At 35.6% G+C, this 17,195-nt stretch overlaps 2 protein-coding genes across 2 annotated transcripts; both read right to left on the bottom strand.

Moving 5' to 3' along the window:
* Positions 1–3,698: 3,698 nt before the first annotated feature.
* LOC108465746 (mitogen-activated protein kinase kinase kinase 18-like) lies at positions 3,699–7,340 on the bottom strand. The gene has a single exon (XM_017766129.2). The coding sequence runs from the start codon at positions 5,491–5,493 to the stop codon at positions 3,934–3,936; it is 1,560 nt and encodes a 519-aa protein (XP_017621618.1). The 5' UTR covers positions 5,494–7,340; the 3' UTR covers positions 3,699–3,933.
* A 1,375-nt stretch (positions 7,341–8,715) lies between these two features.
* LOC108465747 (probable protein phosphatase 2C 25) lies at positions 8,716–11,022 on the bottom strand. Its single transcript, XM_017766130.2, has 4 exons — positions 10,361–11,022; positions 9,683–10,024; positions 9,412–9,591; positions 8,716–9,294 (listed from the first exon to the last, which is right to left on the bottom strand). The coding sequence occupies exons 1-4, from the start codon at positions 10,844–10,846 to the stop codon at positions 9,136–9,138; spliced, it is 1,167 nt and encodes a 388-aa protein (XP_017621619.1). The 5' UTR covers positions 10,847–11,022; the 3' UTR covers positions 8,716–9,135.
* Between the last annotated feature and the right edge of the window lie 6,173 nt (positions 11,023–17,195).

The raw sequence follows: 17,195 nt of genomic DNA, 5'->3' as shown, positions 1-17,195 counted from the left end.
GGAATAAAAGTTTAATTATAGATTAAAGAAGTAAAAGGGACTAATCTAGCAATTAGACCCTAAGTGCCATGTGTGTGAATGTATGATATAACATGTGTAATAGTTGGTATATATGTGTAATAGCTATAAGATATTTTATGTTATAGCTATTACACATGTTAATTTATATTTTTTATAGGTTAATAATAATATAATATAGTATAATGAATAAATAATAATGAGTAAAGAAACATAGAAAGAGTTACAGAGAGCAAACGTGAGAAAGAAAGAAGGAAAGAAAGAAAGAAAAGAAAAGGAAATTTGAGGATTAAGGCCCTAAAGTTTAATTGGTAAGTTGTTTTAGCTCATTTTCTTATGATTTTTATGTTTATGGATGCCTAATTCAAAGTTCTACATGTATGAGGTTAAAATGAAGAAAAATAGAAAATTTTAGATATTGATTTAGTTGAATAAATTGAGGTTTTATGGGTTAAATTGATAGGAATTGAAGTTAGAAGTGAAAATTGAGTGATTTATTAAAAGAATTCTAAGTTAGGTTTAAATAGGGATTAAGTTGAATAGAGCTCAAAATTTATGTTTTATAATGAATTTTATGAGTTAGAAATTGTTAATGAGTTGATTAAAAGAGAATATGAAGCTTAAGTTAAAGAAAAAAAGATTAGTAATGGAAAAAGGACGAAATTGGAATTTTTGTAAAAGTTTGATAGAAAGTGAAAATGTGTTTTATGAATTAGTATATTGATGAATTTTAATTGTATGATTGTTAGTAGCAAACGTAGCACGGATCGTCCTCAAAGAAGGAAAAGAGAAAGTGAGCGAAGATATCGATTAAATTCGATAAATAGTGATTTGTATTTCTATAAACCGAGCTTAATCGTTATTGCTATATTTGATATTTATATTGTATGAAAATGTGAATGAGGTAAGTATTTTTACCATATTGAAATGAATGTGATTTTGAATACCCTATTAACGATGTCGGGCTAGTCGGATATAGTTGACATGTCATAGGAATTGGAAGTATTGGGATATTCCGACATTGAGTCGATGAGACACTATGTGTCGACTCTCGTTAAAGTTCGGATTTGTTCCGATGAAGTACTTTGTGTACTATAATGTTAAAGTTCGGATTTGTTCGATGAAGCACTATGTGCTTATCCCGGAGTGTGGGTTGGATCCGTGTATCCGTTAGTGTCCGAGTTATGTTAATAAGGGTAAATAAAGTAAAGGTTATTAAAGTCTTGATTGATATTGAATAATAGCAATAATGTGTTTGAATTACCATGTTTTAAAGTTGATTAAGCTATTGTTTATGGAAATACCATGAGAGTATTCTCAGCGTGACGGTTTGTTTCGTCTGTGCAGGCTAGGTATGAAAGTATAAGGACTCAAAGATACAAGCCGATCCCCAAACTCAAATTGGTGAAGTTTCTATCTTTTTAGAAAATGGCATTGTACCTAGGATGTCTTTTGGTTATATTGAAAGTATCTAAGTTGTTAAATGATATTTTGGTATGTTTTGTAAATGTTACCAAAACCTTAAGAATGGTATGTTTTGATATGTTAGTGAAGAGTAATAAGAGGAATTGTTGGTAAATGTTGTAGAAAGAAGAAATGAAGATGTTATAAACTTAGTTATCAACATTTTATACTAAAACAGATTTGGACAGTAACAGTAGTCCAACTTTGAAAATATACCAAAAATAGTATAAAGTGAATTAGATGATGAATAAAATATGTAATTGAAGCTTAATGAATCTATTTTTATATGGAAGAAACAAAATTGGTAAAAGAGTTGTATTTTATGAGATATTTACGTTTTGGTGAAACAGGGTTAGAACAATTTCTGGATTCCTGTTCTGACTTTAGAAATTCACCATAAATTGTGTATTAAGAATTAGGACTCAAACTTTATATGTATGGATTCATTATTGAGTCTATTTTAATTGAAACAAATGGCATAGTCATTGGATTTCTGTACAGGAAGAAATTTTATTCGAAGTGCACAAGGGTCAGAGTAGCTGAACCCTGAAACAGGGAGACTTCTTATAATAAACTGTACTAATTGGCCTGACCAAAAATTCTAGAAAAAAATTAGTAAGTAGATATATGAGTCTAGTTTCAGGGAAAATTTACGGAATTGGATTTCGAGTTTCGTAACTCGAGATATGATTTTTTTAGCGACTGTGACGCAGATGGATAGTTTACTACGAAAACTGTTTAAGTGCTAAGATAAGTTTTGTAATGTCTCCTGCTTGACTCCGGCAACGGTCTCGGGTAGGGGGACGTTACAAACACCTTATTCAATTCCACACATTCCCTTTTCCTTTATTAACCAGTTAAAATATTTGTAATTATATTCATGATTTTAATAGAGGGTTCGTCTATTTACCAAAAAAAAAAAATATAGGGTTCGTCTTATTTTGGTTACTTTAGATTTTTTAATTTAGTCACTTTAAATAAAATAATTGTGTGAATTAGTTATTGATATCAAAATTTTCATTTATTTTAACGAATTGTTGATATAGCCCATTAACACATTTACATGATATTTTTATTGACTTTTGACTAAAGTTTAAGAATCTCCTATAATTACTTCAAAACTTTTAATCCCTAAATACTTTTATCCGTTTACTTTAAAAGTTAAAATTTTAATACTTTTACTTTTTTAAAATCTTAATTTAATCATTTTTTCATTGATACTTTCTATCAGAAATTATCAATTTAATATATTATTTTTGTCAATAATAAGTTAACAAATTTTAACCTTTTAATTATTATATTTTAATTCATAACCTTGATCGTTGATACAAAACACCAATAATTTATTTATGAGGAGTAAATTTGGTGATATATATAAAATTGAATTATCGATTTCTTAGGCATATCAATTATTAAACTGATTATTTTCAAATTAATACTTTAATGAAAAAGTTTAACAATATTATTTAATTCAATTAACATTTTTAATTTTCATAAAATATTTCAAAAAATATATATAGAGACGAAATTCTTGGGAAGCTTCAATGCCAACAAAACATCAGAACAAGAAAGGAAAAGAATCAAACATGGTACGATAATAAACTAGTTGCCATTTCATATCTGGAAGTTCCCTTGTTGTTTGTTGACAAAGCATAATGTTGGAGTCCCAAAACTACTCAAGGACTTGACAGGTACCATGAACCCAGATTCATGATCCAGAAGGCAAATTTGTTTTTTGGAAGAATAAAAACAAATTATTCTTTTTTAAAAAAAAAAACAAAATGTAAATATCATCGTAAGTCTAAAATTTTATAACTTTTAATTTATAAATATTTGAATTTTAAAGGAGTTAAAACATAAAATTTTCATTTTACCGCTCTAAGTGGGGAAGAGCAGGAATCAGTCTCTTTCATTTTCAATCGACTAATAGGTCTTAATTTTATATGGCTTCTATTAATCTCTATTTCCTGTCATCCAAGCATGTATAACTTAAAAAGGATAAGAAGTGTAGATTGAGGTTAAATAGAAACTTTATCCATTCCCACACTCACACAGCAACTTGTGCGTTGAACCGACCCAATATTGTGGTGTGTCTTTTCCCTACGGCCAATGGTCAACAAATCAGCACCATAGTAGTTAATACTAGGAGACAAGTAGAAGAGGGAGAGGACTTGGATGCTCCTTTCGGTGCAAAAAAGATATAGTCTCCAACAATATCCTCAAATTGTTATCTTATTATACTTATCCTTTCCAAAAGCAAAATTGTACTAGTATATTTCTATTTCTTGATAAACAAAGTCCCAATGAAAGTAGAAATTGAGACTAAAATTTCAAGCTTCCAACATCCTTAATGTTGTTCAAAGAATGTGTGGCATCACTGATATTAGTGGCCTATGACAAAGCTTTCCATTTTCTGCAATGCCTTTCTTTATAATGACTGACCGATAAATTTTAGAAAAACATTTTACTTTCGAACAAGGTTTGATGTGATGGTGAAAAAGAAACGATGGGGATCGCATGACCAAAAAAAATTTGAGGCTGAGAATGAAATGTAAAGAATATAGTAGCGAAGGAGTAATTAGAAAACATCCATAAGCCGTATCTGAATATTCTTAAAATACACAAGAATAGTTGTAATAATAAATTACAAAATCTGTGGACTCTCAACTTTTCCTTCTCCGCCGTTAACTCCACCTTTTCTGACGTATCCCGACAGCACGAACCAGCCAAAGACTCGCAACATGGTGCACCACTTGACGACCATTTTAGCCCTTTCACACTCTCGCAATTACCACTTTGCCACACAACGGTGTTATCAAAACAATCGAACAACACCAAACCCGTGCTTCCAATTCCTTGAGTAATCCCCATCCAACCCGAATATACCGAACTAGTCTCTTCCGTTTCCTTCTCTGTTCTCATCGATTCCGGATATTCCGTGATTGTCCCTTCATCACAGTTTGTACCTGATTCAGGAGCGTAACCCCTTATCGCCACCCATTCATCTGATTCCCAAATTGCCCCTCCTTCCGTCGCTAATTCACCAATCCTTTCCCTCGCTGAAGCTTCAATACTCTCCGTATCTTCGGCCTTTTCGAAATGGGTGCTGGTGAAATCGAGCACACAGCGGGGAGATGATTCCCCGATCATAATAGGCGCTGAAGCTGATGCTACAAATGGATGCTGCAGCAGCTGATCGCAACTCCACCTTTGATTCTGATCCCTTCTCAAACACTTCTCCACGAAATCCTTACCTAGTTCAGATAGCTGAGCTGGAAACTCAGGCAATTCCTCTGAATTAGCAATTCGATTCAGTGAATTGAAGCCTTGATCCTTCCAAGCTGGCTTCCCGGTGACCATCTCGATGATGGTGCAGCCTAAAGACCAAACATCACTCTCCTGTCCTTGATACTCACCGCGAATCACCTCCGGAGCCATCCAGAGAGGACTTCCACGTGGCGATATCACGGACCTACACCTGTCACCCGATCTTTCGTTTTTAATCTCAACCATTGCTGAGCCGAAATCCGCGAGCTTTACGGATGTTAAATCATGGCCCACCAGAACATTTTTCCCCTTTACGTCGCAGTGAACAATGCCTTCACTGTGTACGTACTTCAAAGCCGAAACTAAGCACCGCGTGTGCCACCGCAAAATCTTCTCCTCCACGTCAGCAAAACGGGACTTAACAATCGCTTCGTCCGCAACGGTACCACCTGCCATGTACTCCATGTGAAGATTCCGGTAAGACGTCGTCGGGGACTCATGCCTGGTCACATCATCGCCGAGATACTCAACGACATATGGAGAGGAAAGCAAACGGAGGATCCTAATTTCGTTCTCCAAAGACTCCAACTGGCTAGGAAGACATGTTGCCAAATCGACGGACTTAACCGCGAAAACGGCACCGTTGGATTCATTGGTTGCCAATGTTGCAGTTCCAAAGGAGCCTTTGCCTAAACACTTCCCTCTAGTCCAAGAAACTTTCTGGTTATTTCTCTTTCTCTCCATCTCTGAAACTCAAAGCTCTCTCTCTCTCTTTTTTTTTTCTTTCTTCCGTTTATGCTCCTTTTTGGCGTGTGTTTCTTGAGGGCCCAAATGGGTATTTATATACGTCTTATGTTTAGTCTTACGTGGATATTGTCAATGGATAATTCGGAAAACGGTTTGATAATGGCACGATTTATTTTTTAGAGCTAGAAACAAGAAAGGCATGCCATTTGACGTAAAAGAAAAAGAGGGAAGAATGGAGGCGTGGAGGAAGATCCTGGGTTTTATGCTTAACCTCGGCCACGTGGAGTTGATGAAAACCGTTGATATGATTGGGAATGGGTTTTTTACTTGCAAGATTGGTTCTTGCCAGTGGCATTTGATTGGTCGTGCTGTCGGGGTTTGGTGTTTTTTGACATGTGGTTGTCATGGTTATAGCTTACACGGTTCATGGAGAGCAAAATTGTAGGTGAGCAATAGAATATTTCCAAACCCAAAATCACTCACTTAAAACGTGTCCCTAGTATTTATGTCCAAGTATTTTGTATTTAAAAGTGTTGGTTAACAAAATCCACAAACATCAACGTTATGGATTTACAAATTGTAATAAGAAACTTCAGCATACCATTCAATTTGCCTAAAACAGGGTACTATTGCCACTACATTACCTCTACCTAAGAAATCGAGTAGCTAAGCTAAAAAAGATGGAAGATTATGGACCAAGTTAGACGTGGTTGAGAAGTAAGGGAGTAGAATTTAGAAGGGTGAAAAACAATGGAATTATTTTTTAGAGAGGTGCCAAGTTGGTGGCCAGAAGGTACACGTCACAGTCAGAAAGAACTTTGAGGCTGTTGTGTTGCAGGGAGAGTTTGAGTAGAATTTTTTTGACTTGACGTGCGTGCGTAAACCACCAGCCTCCAATAAATGAATCAATTGGATAAATAAAGGATCAAGTGGGATAGGATAAGATTTTGTGACCATATTATTATCATTATTACAATAAAAGGGATAACCTTTATGTCTAGGCAATGAAGCTCAACTCTTTCTTTCTACTAATACTGATTCAGGTCATTTTAGTAGACAATCACGCTCAAAATTGCGGATACGCGTTGTCTTCCCACTAATTAGATGGTTTAGTAAAGTCTTAGCTTTTAGACTATTTTTCATGGTAGTGAGAAGCGATCTCATCGGTAGATCATGTTTATGCCCTGCAGTGTTGATTTCATGTTTCCAAGTGTATGTAAATGAATAGCATCTGCCAGCCATCAAGGGAGGTGCCTCTTCCTTTTTCTTTTTGATTCTCTTGACTTAATTGTCAAAGTCAGTGGGCCTGAGGATATGCCATGTCTTCTGATGCTTGTTAGTTAATTAACAGTTTATATCTGTCATCAATCATCGCATACAAAAAAGCTGCACAGTAATATTCCACTATAATCCGGCTATAAACGAGGGCATCGAATTTTGGATAAGCTAGAACAATTTCCTTACTTGAAGGGAAAAAGCCTGCAATTGTTGTCCACGTAAATCTGAATCTACAAAAAAACTCAAGGAATGGAAGAAAGAAAGGGTTGCCCACCATTATCCCCCTAAAAAAAAGAACAATATTTACAACAGGGCCTTTAATTTTGTGGTTCAATGGTGTATTGGGAGAACTAGATAGCATCCCGTATCTTCATCATTCATGTTCATACTATTACCAAAACTTTTTTTAAATTTGCAACATTTTGGGTAAATTTTTATTTCTACTTACTGACTCTAATGCTAAGTTAGACACCCCTTATTAATCAATCAAAGTCGTGAGAACCTGTACTCCAATTAATACAACGTTACTGTTTACCAGGTAGCAATGAAATATCTAATGTTAAATTCAATTGATGAAAAGTTGAATGTCTGCAGCACTACTTATGAAACAAATAGCCGACTAAGTTTGTTGTCTAGTCAGAAAAGGCGCGGGGTTTGTTGCAAGGCTGTTAATATTTGTCGTGACAAAGCAAGACAAAAAAAGAAAAAAAGGGCAAAACATTAGATCGGGTGGTCGACAGTCTCGACGTGAATGAACACCTAACTCTTCCATTCTGTGCGACCAACTTGCAAATCTCATTTCCCCCAATTTGATGTCGCCTCGCCCCTCTTTTTCCTTGAGATTCATGCATAACCAAATACAAATTCCAATCGCCAGTTTTTACACATCACATAAACAGATACTTTCCTTCATGTTCATATTCATTGTTAAGCTTCTCATGCGATTGGGGGAGTTTGGTTAATTTATGGTGCTCACTGGTGTAATGTGAGCTTGTTTCTAGTTCTATCAAAGTCAAAGCAGTAATGGATTTTGTTATCCTTTGATCCTTAGCATTTAGCTACTTTGGTCGACCATGAGCAGTGATTAAGAATCCTCAAGGACAAGGAGAAAAATGTAGAACTGGTCAAACACATTGCATGTGATTTGGCGTAGACACACATCAATATGTTTTGAAGGCTCAAAACAAAGAACATGGATACATGATGCAAGCCAACAAACAAACAACCCAAGTTGCGCGAAAGACTGCGAACATGCGTGGTGTATGAAAATTAAAAAAGAAACAAAAGCAATTGTACAATTGGTCTTTTTCTCATGTGCTATTTGTGGGTCAGATTTAGGGAAAGGTGGTCCTATTTAGACAGCTGATCGCAAAACATGAAAATATGATTCTTTCTCCAACGCCAACCAACTTAAGTGGGGGAAATAATTAGTAAAATTCTGTATGGCATCAGGACATTTGCTTTCCGTTTTGTGATGAAGATTTGGTCATCGTGTAGTGGGGTTTTTTGGCATGTTAAATTTTCTGATGCTTCATGATTGCGGTTCTGAATATGAATTCAACGCTTAAAAGCATACTAGAATGCAGTTGGTTGACAAATGATTTTGTTTTTGACTTTCTACCCTTAATTCCCCAACCAACCTTCATTATTACCACTGCATCAGCAACAGTACGTTATACTCGAATCTATAACCCGTAAGAAATTGGCTAGCACGCATGCCATCCAAGCTAATATCCTCACTAGGCAAGTTTTGAGTTATAGCTCAATTTCCAACTTTATCTACTATTTGCTTCACTGATCTAAAAATAGATGATTGCCCTTCTTCGAAATGCTTAGTATTTTCACCTTAGGTGTCAGAGCTTCAAAACTGGCCAGGAAGAAGGCAATGTAGATTATAAGTTAATCTCAGAATCAAGCTTGGCAACAACTAATTACCCAGAATCATTCCAACTAATGAACTAGTTCTTACCCAATGGATACAAACTAGTTCAAATAACATTTGAAGGAACAATTATCAGAGAATTGTTTATAAAGTACATCCTGAATTTACAACTCTAAGGTCAACAAATATCAAATATATAAACAAGTTACAACAGAGTCACTGCCGTGGGTACAAAAATCCCCACAAAGAATGGTCAATAAAGTCTAAATCATGCCAAAAAATATCCCAACTTCCACCTTGACTGCATCTGGTATTGCTTATGAGTCTAAAAACACCTCCAATAACTAGCTCTAAACGAATAACTCTTGTATTGAGAAACTGTCGTCTCCTCACATCCTAAAACGATCAGTAAACTAGGAGGCAGAGTCAATTCTATGAGTTAATTGAATTGGTTGCCCACCATTTAGATACTAGCAAAATCAATACTGCCCCAGCTGAATCAGCATCACACTAATATCATCAGATGAGCCTCGTGAAACAGAAAGGTCAACAAGCTTTTTACATGCAGACAATGGATTTTGCTTATTGATGCCAACACATGAAGGACGAGCAATGTCAACTGCTTCTTGATTACTAATCTGGAAAAGGAAAAGGAAGAAGCTGTTTAAATTAACATGAATAACCATCCAGCTTAAAGACAGTAAAGATATGAAGTATATTAAAGAAAGATGCATAAAGTAAAATTCAATAGCTACCTTATCCCACAAGCCGTCAGAGGCTAATATTAAGAACTCGTATTCAGGTTTGATGGTAACGATCTTTGTCTCTGGCTCAGCTATTACCCACTGTTTAAGGTGATGGTCTCCAATCCCTCTGGAGACGGCTAGGCAACTCTGAATCCTCCAAACACCGCGGCATAAGTCCACATAGCCACCCTGAAAAAACACACATCACATAATACATCAGTCACAGTCCCAATATACACCAAGAAAAGGTCAAGAGTGATTTATTTGAGAAACCACTCACCAAAGTCTCAATTCTGTTTCTTTCATCCTCCCTTGAAGGTCGGTGATCAGAGGTGAGAGCTTCAGCAGCACCATCCCTGCTCAAAACAGCGCGACAATCACCAGCATTTGATACAACAAGGCTTCCATTTTGGATCAAAGCTGTCACACAGCATGCTCCACCGGTGACATCTTCCTTTAGAAACTCAGCATCTGTCTTCAAATAACCTGCTTTGACAGCTTCCTCTACCATGGTTTCGTCTTTTCTCCCAACAACTTCATCTAAAATGTTCTTCTCCAATTTCAGGGCTGCAAATTCAGCAGCTTTAGCACCACCATGTCCATCAAAAACACCAAAAAAGGCCTGCAATTATCATATAAAACCAAATAAATCAATCACACTATCCATCTTCCTTCTTTTTCATTATTTAAAACCTTATTATACTAAGGGAACATTCGTACCAATCAAGTAGAATAAACAAACATAAGAATTTTTCCTTCGAACTATTCTCAGCCCTCCCCCTCTCTAAAAAGAGAACCGCTTTTTCTTTTTATTCTAATAAATTCACCCCAAGCCTAAGTTTCTTGGCAAAATTTCGAATTCTCAACCTGTGCTATTTATCGTTTCTTTCATCCAAACATAAAACAACTCAAACGTCCTAAAATTTAAATATGAACCAATCAAGAACCATAAAATTACCTGTTTGCAATCTCCTTGAAGTTTAACAGAAGCTGAAAACCTATCTTCCATAACCTCTCTCCTTCCCCTTTTACAATAAACAGAATATCCACATCCCTCTCTTTCCACCTCTCTCATAACTTCACACGGCGTCGCTGGCACCCCAAAATGCAACGCCGTCGTGGCCATTGGTATATCCAGCCTCGTTGGCCTCTTCCTCTTCAATATCGCCGACGCCGATCGCGGACCAAGACCCGCAGTTGAACCCGAATCCGATGAAGACGCTGACGTTGAAACAGAAGAAGATAATAGAGACCCGGACGGAAGTTTTTGAAGGCGAAGCCTAAAAGGCGAACAAGGGGAAGAAGGAGACGACGAAGGTTTGAGGTGAGTCAACGATAAATTCAAAGCTTCGGGCGACGGAGAGATGATCGGAGTATTGTTACGGAAAAGAGACATGGGCGGGGAAAGCGCCGGAGAGTTGGATAGGGCAAGGGAGCAGGACATGGCGTTTATGTCTTGCAGCTTATAATTCCTACTTTCTTTGTACAACGCTGGAGGAGGGAATATAAAGGGCTCCTGGTATTAATGGCTGTACTTTAGAAATTTTGACCGCAGACTTTGACTCTTTGAGGCAGTCCTTCAATGTGTTGAAAGTCAAGGTTACCCCCATTCTCCCTCAGCTACATTTGGAGATGTTGGTTTTGCTTAGAATATTTTTCTAAATTAGACTAAATATAATTATTTTACGTCTAACTAAGAATAAATTTATCTTTAAAAAAAGAAGATTGTTAAATAGTAAGAATAAAAATGGAACGCTATATTTGACTACTTAATGAATTAATTATTGGATAAATAAACAATATAATTAATGATCTTATATGAAGTGAAATACTCTCATCCCTATTTTTTGACATCTGAATATTAAATAATATGTTTCTTGTATTAGGCCAAAATAGTGGTTGAATAAGAGCCAGAAGGGCAAAAAAGGAATTGGAGTGACCAAAAAGCCATACAAAGAAGAAACACGTAAACAGATATACATTACGTATTACATGTCATACAGTGTTTAAAGAGTGTGTTTGGGTTTCACTTGTCCACACTACACGGACTCATCAGTTTAGAAGCTCAGCTGCAACTGCTGTTCCTTGTTGTTATTGTTAAAATGGAGAGGGGCGTATCTCTCCGATTACCACCTTTAGTTGGTGAAGGAGAAGATAAGATTCCAGAGCATCCGATGCGAGCTTCATCACCTCGTCTGAGCGGGTGAAGAACAAATAAGTTGTCCCATAAAGCCACTCACATCATTTATGAGTACAACCCGGGTAGTGTATGGGTGAGCCAGTGTACTACTGTACGTATATTGGGGAAAAAATTAAACCATGAGAAGCAAATTATTGGCATGGTGGTGGCGATGATTGAGGAATTACGTTATGGGTGTGAGTACTTTTCCTTGGTGAATAACATTTATGCCAAATTTGAAGAGGATGATGTCTAACTCGATCGGATGGCCTCATTTGTGCGTCAATTTCTCAACTAAAAAGCGACAAATGATTCGTGCAAATTGCTTGCTGCCTGCCTATACCACTGAAAATCAGGAAAGGAATTGATGCTTTAAATTGTTTATTAAGTTTGCTTTTGATTTTTGTTTTTCAAGGAAGGAAGCAATGCACTAATTTCTTCAATGACTGAAAATTGTGTAGTGGATGTGGAATCATTGCATGCTAATTATCAAATTTCTGGGGCACGAGTCTTGACCCAAAATTGACACGCAACAGAAAATCTAATGTAACGTCCCCCCTACCCGAGACCGTTGTCGGAGTCAAGCAGGAGACATTACAAAACTTATCTTAGCACTTAAACAGTTTTCGTAGTAAACTATCCATCTGCGTCATAGTCGCTAAAAAAATCATATCTCGAGTTACAAAACTCGAAATCCAATTCCGTAAATTTTCCCTCAAACTAGACTCATATATCTACTTACTAATTTTTTTCTAGAATTTTTGGTCAGGCCAATTAGTACAGTTTATTATAAGAAGTCTCCCCTGTTTCAGGGTTCAGCTACTCTGACCCTTGTGCACTTCGAATCAAATTTCTTCCTGTACAGAAATCCAATGACTATGCCATTTGTTTCAATTAAAAATAGACTCAATAATGAATCCATACATATAAAGTTTGAGTCCTAATTATTAATACACAATTTATGGTGAATTTCTAAAGTCAGAACAGGGAATCCAGAAATTGTTCTAACCCTGTTTCACCAAAACGTAAATATCTCATAAAATACAACTCTTTTACCAATTTTGTTTCTTCCATATAAAAATAGATTCATTAAGCTTCAATTACATATTTTATTCATCATCTAATTCACTTTATACTATTTTTGGTATATTTTCAAAGTTGGACTACTGTTACTGTCCAAATCTGTTTTAGTATAAAATGTTGATAACTAAGTTTATAACATCTTCATTTCTTCTTTCTACAACATTTACCAACAATTCCTCTTATTACTCTTCACTAACATATCAAAACATACCATTCTTAAGGTTTTGGTAACATTTACAAAACATACCAAAATATCATTTAACAACTTAGATACTTTCAATATAACCAAAAGACATCCTAGGTACAATGCCATTTTCCAAAAGATAGAAACTTCACCAATTTGAGTTTGGGGATCGGCTTGTATATCTTTGAGTCCTTATACTTTCGTACCTAGCTGCGCAGACGAAACAAACCGCACGCTGAGAATACTCTCAGTGGTATTTCCATAAACAATAGCTTAATCAACTTTAAAACATGGTAATTCAAACACATTATTGCTATTATTCAATATCAATCGATACTTTAATAACCTTTACTTTATTTACCCTTATTAACATAACTCGGACACTAACGGATACACGGATCCAACCCACACTCCGGGATAAGCACATAGTGCTTCATCGAACAAATCCGAACTTTAACATTATAGTACACAAAGTACTTCATCGGAACAAATCCGAACTTTAACGATGAGTCGACACATAGTGTCTCATCGACTCAATGTCGGAATATCCCAATACTTCCAATTCCTATGACATGTCAACTATATCCGACTAGCCCGACATTGTTAATAGGGTATTCAAAATCACATTCATTTCAATATGGTAAAAATACTTACCTCATTCACATTTTCATACAATATAAATATCAAATATAGCAATAACGATTAAGCTCGGTTTATAGAAATACAAACCACTATTTATCGAATTTAATCGATATCTTCGTTCACTTTCTCTTTTCCTTCTTTGACGACGTATCCGATTGCTACGTTTGCTACTAACAATCATACAATTAAAATTCATCAATATACTAATTCATAAAACACATTTTCACTTTCTATCAAACTTTTACAAAATTTCAATTTCGTCCTTTTTCCATTACTAATCTTTTTCTTTAACTTAAGCTTCATATTCTCTTTTAATCAACTCATTAACAATTTCTAACTCATAAAATTCATTATAAAACATAAATTTTGAGCTCTATTCAACTTAATCCCTATTTAAACCTAACTTAGAATTCTTTTAATAAATCACTCAATTTTCACTTCTAACTTCAATTCCTATCAATTTAACCCATAAAACCTCAATTTATTCAACTAAATCAATATCTAAAATTTTCTATTTTTCTTCATTTTAACCTCATACATGTAGAACTTTGAATTAGGCATCCATAAACATAAAAATCATAAGAAAATGAGCTAAAACAACTTACCAATTAAACTTTAGGGCCTTAATCCTCAAATTTCCCTTTTCTTTTCTTTCTTTCTTTCCTTCTTTCTTTCTCACGTTTGCTCTCTGTAACTCTTTCTATGTTTCTTTACTCATTATTATTTATTCATTATACTATATTATATTATTATTAACCTATAAAAATATAAATTAACATGTGTAATAGCTATAACATAAAATATCTTATAGCTATTACACATATATACCAACTATTACACATGTTATATCATACATTCACACACATGGCACTTAGGGTCTAATTGCTAGATTAGTCCCTTTTACTTCTTTAATCTATAATTAAACTTTTATTCCTTATGCAATTTAATCCTTTAAACTAAATTCAAGCTACTTCACTTAATTAAACACTAAATAACCATTCAACTATAATTCATAAATATTTCTAATAAATATTCATGAATAAATTTCACTGAAGCAAGATACTCAAGACTCAATTTCCGATATCCGTAACTTTCGGTTCATTACAATTCTCTCCCCTTAATAAATTTCGTCCTCGAAATTTACGAAAAAGATGGGGGTATTGAGATCTCATCGTTTCTTCGGTTCCCATGTAGCTTCTTCAACAACGTGACTTCGCCATAGCACTTTTACTAAAGGAATACGTTTATTACGTAATTCTTTTACCTCTCGTGCTAGAATCTCAATTGGTTCTTCTTCATACGATAAGTCGGTCGAATCTCTACATTCTCGATTCGTAATAACATGTGAAGGATCCGATCGATATCTTCTTAGCATAGAAACATGGAAGACATCGTGCATTTTACGTAGTTCGGGAGGTAAGGCCAATCGATACGCTCTTGGTCCAATTCTCTCAATAACCCGTAAGGCCCAATAAAACGAGGACTTAATTTTCCTTTTGACCAAATCTTAGAATTTTCTTCCAAGGTGAAACCTTTAAAATACTTTATCCCGATCGAGTATTCAATATCCGTCGTTTCAAATCGCATCGATTTACGTCTATCAAAAGCGTTTTCAATCTTTCCGAATTTTCTTAATCTGTACTTTCCGTTTCTTGAACCAATTCAGTCCAATCATCTTCTTCTCATTCGATTCATCCAACATACGGGTGATCGGCATCTTCGTCCATACAAAGCCTCATACGGTGCCATCTGTATACTTATTTGAAACTATTATTATACACAAATTGGCTAATGACAAATAATATTCCAGTTAGACTCAAAATCAATCATCAGCTCAAGCATATCTTCTAAAATTTGTATTACCTGTTCAGATTGACCATCGATGCGTGGATGAAAAGTCGTACTAAAATGAAGTCGAAGTACCGAAAGATTCATGTAATTGCTTCCAAAACCTTGACGTAAACCTTGGATCTCTGTCGAAATTATTGATTTTGGAATACCATGTAATCTAATGATTTCCGAACATAAACCTCAACAAGTTTCTTTAACGACCAATCGGTTCTCACAACTAAGAAATGAGTGACTTCGTAAGTCGATCAACTATTACCCAAATAGCATTCTTTTACTTGTAGACATCGGTAATCCCGTCACAAAGTCCATCGTTATTCGGTCCCATTTCCATTCAGGAATATTGATGGGTTGAAGTAATCCGATGGGACTTGATGTTCGCCTTCACTCGTTGACAAGTCAAACACTTTGCCACATATTCGATTATATCCTTTTCATTCCCGACCACCAATACAATTCACGCAAATCACGATACATTTTCATACCTCCAGGATGAAATGCAAATGGACTATTATGAGCTTCTCGAAGAATTAACTCTTTCAACTCGTAATTATTCGAATGCAAAGTTGATTCGAAATCTTAAGCGACCATTTCCATCAATGCTAAAATTTTCATTGTACCATTCGAATCATCTCTTTTCTTTAACAACTTATCATCTTCTAACTGTGCTGATCGATTCGATCAAACATTCTGGCTTTATTCTTAATTCGGTCAAAAGGCTTCCATCTTGATGATACTAAGTTGTGCAAACATTGCTCGTAATTCAATCGCACTTTTCTACTCGGTCGTCGGCTACTACATTAGCCTTCCACGGATGATAGTCTATGACACAATCATAGTCTTTTAGAAGCTCTATCCAACGCCTTTGTCTCGATTCAAATCTTTTGTGAAAGTAGATACTTCAAACTTTTATGATCCGTATAAACATAGCACTTTTCACCATAAAGATAGTGCCTCCAAATCTTCAAGGCAAAAATTACAATTGCTAATTCTAAATCATGAGTTGGATAGTTGCGTTCATGCGGTTTCGATTGCCGTGAAGCATAAGCAATAACTTTCCGTTCGCATCGGTACACATCCGATCCACTCAATGAAGCATCATTGTACACTACAAAATCTCTTTCGATTCGGTAAAGTCAACACCGGTGCCTCTGTTAACATTCGTTTAATGCTTCAAAACTTTTACGACATTGCTCATTCCAAACAAATGGAATATTTTTACGTAGTAGCTTGGTCATCGGTAAGGCTATCTTTGAAAATCCGTTGACGAATCTTCGATAGTAACCACCAATCCGAGAAAACTCGTACCTCGATACATTCTTAGGAACTTTCCTTTGAATAACCGCTTCAATCTTCTTTGGATCCACTCTAATTCCATCCCGATACGACATGACCAAGAAACACAACCCGATAACCGAATTCACACTTGCTCAATTTTCCGTACAATTGCTTTTCTCGTAGTATTTGCAAAACAATGGAGATGTTGCTCATGATCTTTTTCGACTTGGAATACACCAAAATATCGTCGATAAAAACTACTACGAACCGATCCAAGTATGGTTGAAAATCCGATTCATAAGATCCATAAAAGCGGCGAGGGCATTTGTCGGTCAAATGGCATCACTAAAATTCATAATGCCCATACCTCATGCGGAATGCCGTCTTCAATATGTCGCACTCTTTTACTTTCAAGCGATAGTATCCCGACCTTAGATCAATCTTTGAAAATACGGAAGCTCCTTTCAGTTGATCAAACAAATCATCTATTCGGGAAGTGGATACTTGTTCTTGACAAATCAATTTGTTGAGTTGTCGATAATCAATGCACAATCGCATCGACCCATCTTTCTTCTTAAC

This window comes from Gossypium arboreum, chromosome 5, assembly GCF_025698485.1.
Source record: "Gossypium arboreum isolate Shixiya-1 chromosome 5, ASM2569848v2, whole genome shotgun sequence".
NCBI classification, from domain to species: domain Eukaryota; kingdom Viridiplantae; phylum Streptophyta; class Magnoliopsida; order Malvales; family Malvaceae; genus Gossypium; species Gossypium arboreum.
This window is presented reverse-complemented; position numbering and strand designations above follow the sequence as displayed.

Bases quoted from the DNA above. Each gene is read 5' to 3' on its own strand.
- LOC108465747 (XM_017766130.2), bottom strand. From the start codon at position 10,846: ATGTCCTGCTCCCTTGCCCTATCCAACTCTCCGGCGCTTTCCCCGCCC. The intron at 10,025-10,360 runs GTAATTTTATGG...TGATAATTGCAG, and splicing joins TTCAAGGAGATTGCAAACAG to GCCTTTTTTGGTGTTTTTGA. The intron at 9,295-9,411 runs GTAGCTATTGAA...TTCCTTTTCCAG, and splicing joins CTGACGGCTTGTGGGATAAG to ATTAGTAATCAAGAAGCAGT.
- LOC108465746 (XM_017766129.2), bottom strand. From the start codon at position 5,493: ATGGAGAGAAAGAGAAATAACCAGAAAGTTTCTTGGACTAGAGGGAAG.